Below are 11,390 nucleotides of genomic sequence, written 5' to 3'. Positions count from 1 at the left end.
GATTTTGGTTGTAGCGGTTGTGTTCAAAAGTTGAACAGTTTGGAGGAGTTTATTGCATATGATATTGTTAAAAATGGATTAAAGTTACATATTTAAGATAGAATTGGCGTTCTTCAAAATATTTCAAACATTATTTATTCTGTTTGGTTACAATTTCATGCATAAATAACTCGAATAGGATTTGACAGAGTAAAATTTAATACACGTGCCTGTTGAGGAAAATGATTTAATTGATGAAAACGTTGTTTGGATGTTGGATTGTCATTGTTTATTTTGTGTTCTTCGGTAAACATCACGATGCCTCCATCAGGCATCTGTAAATACTGTTCAGAAACATCCACCACCCTCAAAGAATTACATCTAATACAAATTCATCCTGATCTCGAGTTTTACTATAAAAAAAACTAATTATTAATTAGAAATGTGGAACAAGAGGATATAAATTAGAAGTCAGTGTAACCCCGTCAACAGTTATCTCAGAAAATATATCAATTGAACCATCAACAACAGAAGAAAACATTAAACGATCCTTTTATTGATCCAGTTATCAACAAAACCTAAATAGCAAGTCCTGAAATGTACTTACAACAAGAATGTTTGAGATCGATGGTAAAGGAAAACTATTGACCAAACTATACGACAAACGCGACGACTTTTCATTCCGTATTGTCATGGAATTTTCCTATCACAACTCGTTAGTTATGCCAGAGCATACTTTTTGTATCGCGCTAGACTTCTTACAATAAGGCTTTTGGACTAGGATTATGTTTTTACAAGACTGAAGTCATCACTACAGAAGTTTTATGGTCGCCATCATGAACTCGTGGATCGTTACGGCGTAACCACCTCTACCATGAAAACTGATTTGTTCAACGTGTCATAGTTTTCCTTTCCTTTCTCGTCTACCCTGGACATGACGTTTTATGAGCAACTCGGTGGATGTTTCTAGAAAAGCAGAGGGAGGACGCTTACCCTAACGGTACGCCTGGTTCATGCTCACAGTCTTTTTATAATATAACTAAATTTGCATGTTTGAAATTGTAAATATATTAGATTAATTATTTATTTGAAAAGAATTCAGCATTTTTTTCATGATCATCCGCACACATTATAATTTAGCTGTGTGCCCACAATCTGTACATTTGACTCCTACAACCATGCAGTGCCCATTGTCCAGCTTCACATGTAGTGTTATTTCTTCAATAGATTGCACCTGATAAAATTTTGTATTGGTTGTTTATTAAATGGAATGTTCTACGTAGCGGTGTTCAGCATTGCGTATCTTAAGATTTCGTTATAGAGAGATATATTTAGACTTATATCGAAAGGGTTTTATAGATAGTTATATTTAGAATAATTTCAAGGAACTTTTCATGTTTAAAAAGTTTGTCTTTCATGTGATTGTACATTTGAAATTTTTTTTAAGGTCACCCAGTTGTTGTAATACATTTTCTTTCATTAAATTCATGTTGATGAGAATTAAAACGATATTTTAGCTAGATATTTATATGCATTTATTTTCTGTTCTTTGGGTCATAAGATCTTTACTAGATATTGGATAAAGTTTTCGACTACAACTTTTTTCCGTAGTTTTCTTCTTCAATGAAAAATTGCATAAACATTAGGATATGATTTCAAAAAGTGACTGCGGGTTATAAGATGTCAAAATTGTGTGAGTATCAAATATTCATTCATTTCTTTTGTCATTATATTGTATAAGAATATTATACACGAATAAAACTGATTTTTTTTTCTTTATTTTCGAAACAACAAAGAGTGTTTTTCTTTTTGTTTTTTTCCTAGAGCCAACAAAACCTTAAAGAGTCTTTAGAAATCTTTTTGTCGTGTTTTATTTTATATTTTACTTTTTTATGCTTTCTCTAAGAGTCATTATATTGGTTTCATGATCAAAATAGATGCGAATTAAAACTATACAAAACAATATTAGATATAAAGCAACAATGTTTCATGGCTGGTTTAATCATAGTCGACTTTTTCTTTCTTTGAAAGACAAAAAAATGTGATTTCCTGAAATTCATAACTGCCCTTACAAAGAATGTTTCATTCATGTGTCTGTTAAGTGCACTTACTGTTGAACGCTTCTCTAGGTGACATTATTTGAATTGTTCAGCTTTAAAAATGGCCTCACAGTGTCTTTGATACTTGCTATGTTTGACTTGGCATTAATGGCATTCATAAGAATTAGACATGGGTTTACCCGTTTCAATAAGCATTTGGGACAAGATTACGATTGTTGTTTCGAACAATACATTTCTTATCTTTTTTACGAAGAGAGGAATTGCTTGTTACCAATTTCATCCTTTGTGGCTAAGTGTTTTAGGTTTTGTTATGACATCTTGACTCGATCAATTACTGCTTATTTTACTTATCAAGGAATGACATCTCATCAGCGACTTTAGATTAAAATGTATTTGACGATCGAAATCCCCAAAACAAAATATAAACAAGAAGTACTCAAAACCAACAATACTGAAATAAGAAGCCAATTCAACACCGAGGATTTTTTTATGGTAAATATTCATTCCAAGAAATCAAAACCTAAAAAATAAGGTTCTATAACGAAAAATAATACTTGTCAATAATACAATGTATTCAAATTAAAGATAAAATATATATAACATTACATATTTCATCAGTTTATTTTTAATTTCTGTCAATATAATCTGTTACCCCACACACCTTTTAATCTAACACATTTAACAAAGGTTTTCAGCACATTTATTTCTACGATCAACTTAAAACATAAAGTACTTGATATATTCCCTTTTTTTATTTAATTTCACTTCAAATGGAAAATTCCAGATTTTGATTAATTTTCAAAAATTATAATTTCTTCGTTGTTGTTATCTATTCGAAGCAAATGTTTGAGAAAAACACATGCTTGGCGATCACCTGTCTCCAGTCGAAAATTGATTCTGGGTACTTTGAAAAACCTTAAACATACATGTATGATATATTTAGTTGTACGTATTTTGTAGGCTATTTCATATTGATTCGGTTTCAACTGCGGTGAAAGTGTAATAATGGAGTGCAACTCGTTTAAGTGGATCTTTCTACAATTAAAGACTACTAGCATATCACACGAAATAGTAAAGGAAAATGTTTCACTTATCTTGTTTTCTTCTGTATTAATGATCAAAACATTTTATATGTCTAAATACAACCCAAACTTTGTTAATTTTAGGAGTAGAACTGTTATAACTGATATACTTTGTCTACAGAAACATCACTTTACTAAAAAAAAAATTTGAAAGTTGTCATTTTTTTTATTTTTAAGCTACAATTTCGAAAGAAATTCCAATTAATTGCTTTAGTTTACACTTGTATTCGGAGATTTATCCCTATTATAACATTTTGGGGTAATTTTTATATAGTTATGGAAATTTGTTAAGTTTCACGTACAAAAAAGAAAATCCAATAAGTTCCTATCATAGTTTTTTCTTTCCATTTGCATGTTTATTATTTATAAGTTTATCTTAAATGATTTTTATAGGCTTTTCATGATAAACATAAAAATAATGGTCAATTACTTACATAAATGCAATACTCTCATATTGCCTGAAAGAGTGGGTCTATAATACAATCTCTATCAGGATTTTTATTTATTGATGCCAGGCTTTAATACTACACCTGCCAGCAAACGTCCGTTACCGAAATTTATCGTTTGTCTGTCGTGGCCTTCACTATTTTATTTTGAAATAGTGAGCTAGCGCTGCACTGATTTTTAAGCTAAAGGCAGAAATATGTTTCAAAGATATCTGTAATATACTCTATATATGTCGACAAAAATCCCTCTTAGTGTCAAAATTGTCTAAATCAGAGAATTCGTTACCGTTTTTTAACAAATGTTATGTAAGTGTTCTAAAGGTGTTTACATTTATCGAGTTACTATATCATAAAACTGCGGATTTTTTTTTTTTTTGTTTGGGGGGGGGGGGGGGGTTGCAAAACTTTATGCAAAAATCGTACCATTTTAAAAATTTATTTTTATCAGGTTTTCGTAGAACTCATTTAAAGTTTACATAAACAACATTTTCAAAAAGCTTTCCATTTAAAAAAAATAAACCTATATATCTGCAACAAATATTTCTTCATAGCAAGTTTAATCGACTTGTATTTGGCTCTTTTTTTATTTTTTATATCAAATTCTTGAATGTTAAAACTTTTATCTATGAGTTTTACTTACCTCAAAATAGATTTCGAAAACAAAATCAGCAACAGACAACAGCCTAAAAATATATTTGATTACTAGAAACAGAAAAAGACGTTCTTTTATGTACTAAAACTACAAATACTTTTGCTTATTATTTCGATGTGTATATTTTCATTATTTATTAGTACTGTCCTCTAACCTGAATGTTAGTAACGCTAAAAACATGAAACGTGGACATACATTATCTGGTATTAAGGTAAAGTCTTGATTAGCTTTATCTATCATATCATGGAAGTCATTTACATACTTTACAAACACGGTTTTCAGAAAAAAAAACAGTAACTAGCTACACTGGAAACACAAATGCGACTCAATGAAAAAGATTTAATTTGTTAGCAGAACATTTGATCTACTGAAACGAAATACTGTTTCGAAATGATTTATTTTCTGATGCAAAAGATTAATGTAAAGGTAAGTTTTAATTTTCTTTAAAATTTTCTTACGTACTTCAGATAATTATCATTTTACTAAACCTATTAAGTCGAAATAAATCATGAAACGGCATGAAAACATTCCTTGTTAAGAGTTACGATTAAGTTTTCTCTTCATGGATTCAAGCAACCATCAAATGAAAAAAAAACAAAAGAAAATGAATTTGTTTTTTTTTAATTTAAGAAGTGTAGAAGTGTATAGATTGCATTTTGTATTTAAACACACAGAGTACCGTTTGTTTGATTGTCTGTTTGTTTGTTTGGTTTTTTTTTGTTTTTTGTTTTTGTTTTTTGTTTGTTTGTTTTTTTTTTGTGTTTTTTTTTTTTTCATTTATTTATTTTGCTTCATTTTAATCTCTTTTACTGTCTTCTTTGTTTTTGCTATTTTCTGTTGTTTTATTTTTTGGTTTCTTTCTTTTCTTTTGATTTTCCTTATTAATATTGATATTGATAATTGATGGAGTAGTATTTAAACAGTCAGTACCATCTTATGACTCGTCTGGAAATAGATTAAACTAAAATATATTTATTTCCCAAAAATTCGCTGGTTGTCATTTTGACCTGATTAAGCGATATTCAATGTCCCATTTGTATATAATCGCCGACCTCAACCTGTCATATATTTTTTTCTATAATATCATACCTGACATTAAACGAAAAGTCGGCGGGTGTTCTTAAATAAGCAGGATCGGATTATCCTTTCCGTGACACTTCAGTTCATACCTGTTTTTCGTTTTTGTTTGTTTATTTTTATTTTTGTTTGTTATTTTTATTTTATTTATTTTATTTATTTTTTTGTTTGTTTTGTTTTTATATTATTTTGTAGGGTTGTTTGGAGTATTCAGTGTTTTTTTTTCTGTATATACCATTTTTCTGATATGAAAGAAAAAAATTAAAGAACTTTTTCGAATGCGTTCAAATTATTTTTGTTCATTTTTATATTACAGCACCTTGGATGTTGCTGACGAAACACAAAATGCAGAATGTATCCATCAGAGAAAAAAGGGAATAGGTAAAAATACTGCACCACTTAGCCGTTCAAACTAAAATGTTGTTGTATTAAATACTCTTTTTATTAAATCAAACGTATGACTATCATTTCCCATTCACAATCAGCCGATTTACTATAAAATATTATTGAAATGGTGATTTTCAGACAAATAACAAATTATATATGTGTTAAAACGAGTCATCTTTAAAAAAGGGTACACAACACAATGCATTCTGTAATTTGAGCAATTCTTTTTGGGGAATGATAGAGGTTCTATTCAATTTAACAAAGCATTATTTGTAACCAAACAAAATACTATGAATCGATAAATTTAATTTTCAGGTTGCTTTAGAACAAAAACGAAACGGGGCAATGATCCGCATGGAATACGTTCCATGTTCAAAAGACTGACATAAGTAAAACAGAGTGACGCAAGTGCCCTTTTTATATGCATTATATCGGTATACGAAATAAACGAGAAACATTTATTTTCTGGATCGCATACTCATTCCATTACGTAAGTGGGTATTCCCTATTAAAATCTTTCCACTTGTTTGATATTTTTTTTATGTTTTAGTATTTGTCACAGAAAGACAACCAAACCAAACTGTCACCATGGATAATAACTGAATAAATTTCAGACAGTTTTAATGATCTGGTTACTCTATAGAAGTTGCTATATATTTCACCGCTTACATTCTATATAAATATTCTTATGGTTTTAACTGTTTAAATGTTATATTTAAAGTGTCTTAAATCATTTTCCGTAAAGGCGGCATTATTTCAACAAAGGTTGTTTTTGTATCTTTTAAAATTCAGTTCCAAATTTACTTGAAATCATATTTTCTCTGACAACTTATATTTTGGAATTTGTTTGCACTATATCTTTTTTTTAAATATGTGTTCGACTTGTAGCTATTTTAACTGCAATATAAGAAAATTCGGATTATTCACATGTTGTTATAATTGTAACTATAAAAACATTAATGACAAGCAAGGATAACCGACAGAGGAGCTATATCTACGTTTGAAATATACATATATATAAAAACGTCTCAGAATATGACGACTCTACTTGCTACACTGCTCAATCGGGTCAAATTGATACAGGGAAGATATATAAACGTATAGAAAGGTCTGAAAAATTCCCAACGATGTTAGAACTGTCAAATTTGCGATGCAAAGTTTAGTCGTTCCCTCCGCAGGACTCGAAATCGTACTGCTGTGACATCTATGGCAACACCGCCTGCACATAGTCCAGCGTCGGCCAGCTAGGCTATATAGCCATAGATGTCACAGCGGTACGAGTTCGAGTCCCGCGGAGGGAACGACCAAACATTTGCATGGCAAATTTGACAGTTCTAACATCGTTGGGAATTTTTCAGACCTTTCTATACGTGTACATACCTCCCCTGTATCAATTTGATAATTTGATCCGATGGAGCAGTGTAGCGAATAGAGTCGTCACATTCTGAGACGTATATATATATATATATATATATATATATTATTTCAAAATGATATAATTGTAAAACCATAAACAAACAAAAATGAACCAAAATCTTCTCGTGTAAATTGTGATCTCACTTCTGAGTTTTTGCTTACATTGTGTATTGCCAAAGCATTAAATCAAAGTACAGAATTTTCCCTTTTGTTCCTCTGCAACTTTTTCAATTTCTTTTCTTAGACGAGATATTTCCAGTTCTTGAATCTTCTTCTCCCTCATAAGCTTAAAATATGCATGCGAGTAGTATCCTCCCATTTTGTTAACTTCGTCTGCAACTTCTAATGCGTATCTAGCTTTTTCGTCCTTTGTAGACTTATTCTCAACACCGACAATTCTCTTTCCACAAGTCTCATACAGTGCTTTTACTCCTGGAGATGCTTGGTCTTTCATATACTTTTTTATCGTCATACAATCTCCGTCATCATCTTCTAAATCCCTTAGCCTTGTCATTACAATAATTGTGTGTTCAAGAAATTGCTCATCACCGAAAAGATTTCTCAACTCCTTAATAACTTGTTGTTCCTCTTCCGTAGCTCTATTTGGTTGAAGAACGATAAGGAAGGCGTGAGGCCCCGGAGAGAGAGCAGCTATTGCTTTAGTAATTTCATCACGCATGTCTCGACCCCGAGTATCTTTGATTCCAGGTGTATCAACAACTTTTATCTTCCTGCCATCAGAAAGTTCTCCTTCAGCCGTTTCACATACTGCTGTAACTGATTCAGAGTGAGCAGTGGATGTGAAAACTCGGCGTCCGACCAAAGTATTACCAAATGCACTTTTCCCGGAGCCTGTCTTGCCAATTAGAGCAACCCTTAACCTGAAAAGATACAATGGATCGAGTACTTATCATTACTGGAGGGACTTAAAAAAATGAATCAAAATATATTAATATAAATTATAGTTTACTGAAACAATCTATCTTGTTATTAGAAAGCGTACTATTTTCAATTTACTTACGTCTCCATGTTTCTAGCTCTACTCGATTATACTAGTGGTCTCAACGGTAACAACGTTTTATACACAGGCGTCATGAAACATTACCATATTTGGTAATAAACTTGGTCTGTATAACGTTCTGTCTGATCACATGATCAGAACTTTCATATTAAAGGGTAATTCTCGAATAAGCGCGCATAGGATTAGACAGAGGTGAAAGATATGGCGCAACTTCAGTAAGTCCTATTTTTACAAAATTGTATGTATAAACCTTTAATTATTGTCAGAATGGACAAATTGCATATATCTATTTTTTTTTATTTTACAAGCAGATTATGTTAAATAACTTTTTAAATATATCGGAGTTTTTCTTCAAAATCTGTACAATTTCAAGATATTTATGAATTCATCACTTTACATTTTGAATTTAAAAAAAAAACAATGTATCTTCAATATGGTAGTCAACGAGAGTGTCAAATGATTGACAAGATTATACGAAATAGCAAGAAATACTATTATAACGGATTACGAAAAGTGTAAGCGAGCCCAAACCCGGTTGTTTCATACAACCTGTTAAAAACATTTCTGAAAATGTTTAGCTTTTAATTAATTCTTAAATTCTTACCCTACCGGTGCACCTGGCCCATGCTCCCAGTTTTTAGTGGAGCCCGAGTTGCTCATTTGCTTTTATTACTTTGTATGTATGATTTTAGTTACTCTATGTTCTTTGTTGTGTATGTCTGTTTTCCATGTCTGGTCTTTGTCCCTGGATTACATTCTCTTGATTACCGCTATAACCTTGGTTCCCTTGATTACCCTTTAAGAAGTGATTGGAAATCGAACGATTATTTAATTTTTTAATTTTTAATTGCTGACTCTGGGCTAATCAATGTTTAACGACATCACAGTACCGATTTATATTACACAAAATAAAATTCAAAAAGAAACCAACTAACCAAAAATATTGTTACAAATCAAATTAAATTACTCTCGATTTTTTTTACATCATATCGTATTTTTAATATTTAGTTTCCTATCTAGTAAAAATTAAGCATATTTGATACCACTGTCTTTTTAACGAAAACGTTTTGTGAGATATTATTTGTGAAAAGTATCTTGTTACTAAACCTTTTAGTAAATAAACATTTGTTTATTGTATTCAAGGATAGAAAGAAAGGAAGTCACGATAGTTTTACTTGGATTTCTCGGTAGCGGTAAGAGTTCAACAGGAAATAGCATCCTGTCGGAGAAAAAATTTAAAGTAAAAGCCGGGACAGTGCTAACGACAAAAGATGTACAAAATGAAATCACATATGTGAATGATGATTATGTCCAAGTAATCGATACTCCCGGCCTTGAAAATGCATCACAATTTCCTGATCTTTATCAGAAACTAAAGCCAATGCTTCAAGAAATAAAGAATGGATTAGTTGTTACCGCTGTGGTTATCCGAGTAGGAAGGTACACTGGACAAGAGAGAATCCTCATCGAAGACTTATTCAAAAAGTATAAACAATATCTAAAAAATCCTATGATCATATTTACAAACAGGGAAGAACTTGACGACGAAGAAAATCCAAAGGACAGGTTTGTGGATGCTTGGGTGTCAAAGAATCCTTCCTTGCAGGCAATAATCGGCAACAACAGTCTGAAATTTATTTCTTTCAAAAACAAACACCAAACTGACGCGGAAAACTCAACACAAGTGAATGATCTTCTTGAGACTATTTTTGCCCGAAGCAAGGCAAAACCATATTGTCCAGTAAGTCCGAATCATAAAAACAGTGATCACGTGAAAGGGGTATACATCACTCGTGAACAACTAAAAGAAGCCTTTGGGAACTATGGGTTGATGTTCTATGATAAGATTGAAGGTGCAAACCTAATGAAATTCAACGATAACTTCTCTTGTAGGTGCAATACATATACTAACATATTTAAAAACAGTCAACTGATAAATTGCCAGTTCAGTTTCTGAAAATCGATTTTTTAAACATAATTATGACTTATTTCCAGTTATTTTAATCAAACATAAGTGTGACTTTTTTCAAATTGAAAAGTATTAACTATCGGATGGCCCAAATTAACGACATTTTTAGCAGATATGCAACATAATCAGAATACTTTGATACTATGCAGTTCAGCAATTGAATGATTCAAATGTATAAACATTTTTTAAAAATATTTTTCAATTTTTCAATTGTAGGAATGGTGCCGAATTTTATGAAGAAAGTCTTGTGATGAGCATGTGACATAAGAAAAATTACAGTATAAGTGACATAAAAAATACATTTCTTTTTTTATATTGAATATATAAACTGTATGTCAAGATAAGACTTAGTAGCATCGATCAGCAAAATAACACACTCAAATGTTGTTACATTGTAAAAAAAGATCCGATTTTTGTACCAGGATGTATTAAACACAATATACTTAAATACCAAGCTTTAATTGATAATATTGAAATTTTGAATAGGTTATTTATGGTGTATTGCCGTAGAAAGGATCAAAGCCTTTTTTATATAAAAAAAAAAAAGCAAATACGGCATACGTTATATTTATTGGGATACAAACATTTTTTAAACAAAAACAATCAAACAAATTAAAAATTCATAGGACATAACATTTACACCAGTAGTATTTGTATCTATGTACTCATTTACGTTTTGTTATTTTAATCTTTTTACATGTGCCTGTTATTTTGTTAGTTTCGTGTTCTGTGTTAGGTGTTTATTTCTAGTGTCTTGTCTTTATCCTTGGATTATGTTCTTTTCCGTTCTAATGCTTGTTTCTTAATTTACCCTTTTAAATTTACATTCTTTTTACAAGTTGGCATAATTCTACCAAAAATCATAGATAAAAATAAAGGAAACAGGGTAAGGAAAAATTTCGTTATAAATATGTTTTATGTATTTTTATATATAATTCTTAACTCTTTGAAAGACTAACTGACTAAAAACAAATGCAGATAAAGTTTGTTTGCCCACAAAAGCGTTTGTCTTTTAACATATAATATAAATTTAATGATTTGCATGGCGCAGCTTGATATGAGTGTTGGGGTCGAACCCAGGACAAGCAAGGCAAGTATAAACATAATATACATTATTGATACATCTCTGAATTTGTATTGTTTTAACATTGTAAACGGTTGACAATGCATACAATTCTGGCCATAATAAAAGTTGTTTAAAAAAGACTGCAATAAAAAAATAAGATATAGGCAAAACTGTTTATTCATGGCTCCTTTCAGTCGACCTATCCTTAAAGGTGTGGGTCCTAATCCCAAATCTC

At 30.8% G+C, this 11,390-nt stretch overlaps 2 protein-coding genes across 7 annotated transcripts; one reads left to right on the top strand and one right to left on the bottom strand.

The window, feature by feature from the left end:
- Positions 1–1,507: 1,507 nt before the first annotated feature.
- LOC148626361 (uncharacterized) lies at positions 1,508–11,318 on the top strand. 6 transcript variants are annotated; one of them, XR_015920048.1, is made up of 6 exons: positions 1,508–1,672; positions 4,502–4,645; positions 5,613–5,677; positions 5,999–6,173; positions 9,264–10,009; positions 10,306–11,318. XR_015920048.1 is itself a non-coding variant. In XM_088570280.1 (4 exons), exons 2-4 carry the CDS (start codon positions 5,649–5,651, stop codon positions 10,324–10,326), a joined length of 648 nt encoding a protein of 215 aa, XP_088426406.1. In that variant the 5' UTR covers positions 1,522–1,672; positions 5,613–5,648; the 3' UTR covers positions 10,327–10,537. The 6 variants fall into 6 exon arrangements, 4 of the variants coding, with proteins under 4 accessions (XP_088426406.1, XP_088426403.1, XP_088426404.1 ...); XR_015920047.1 differs by lacking the exon at positions 4,502–4,645 and having other exon boundaries at positions 1,517–1,672; XM_088570280.1 differs by lacking the exons at positions 4,502–4,645; positions 5,999–6,173 and having other exon boundaries at positions 1,522–1,672; positions 9,264–9,861; positions 10,306–10,537.
- LOC148626362 (GTPase IMAP family member 9-like) lies at positions 6,603–8,178 on the bottom strand. Its single transcript, XM_088570282.1, has 2 exons — positions 8,121–8,178; positions 6,603–7,980 (listed from the first exon to the last, which is right to left on the bottom strand). The coding sequence occupies exons 1-2, from the start codon at positions 8,126–8,128 to the stop codon at positions 7,281–7,283; spliced, it is 708 nt and encodes a 235-aa protein (XP_088426408.1). The 5' UTR covers positions 8,129–8,178; the 3' UTR covers positions 6,603–7,280.
- Positions 11,319–11,390: the final 72 nt, after the last annotated feature.

The sequence above is a fragment of the Perna viridis genome, chromosome 2, assembly GCF_037379345.1.
Source record: "Perna viridis isolate PV_CMFRI_1.1 ecotype Kerala chromosome 2, ASM3737934v1, whole genome shotgun sequence".
Lineage (NCBI taxonomy): Eukaryota > Metazoa > Mollusca > Bivalvia > Mytilida > Mytilidae > Perna > Perna viridis.
This window is presented reverse-complemented; position numbering and strand designations above follow the sequence as displayed.

Bases quoted from the DNA above. Each gene is read 5' to 3' on its own strand.
- LOC148626361 (XM_088570277.1), top strand. From the start codon at position 5,649: ATGTATCCATCAGAGAAAAAAGGGAATAG. The intron at 5,678-9,263 runs GTAAAAATACTG...ATTGTATTCAAG, and splicing joins TCAGAGAAAAAAGGGAATAG to GATAGAAAGAAAGGAAGTCA.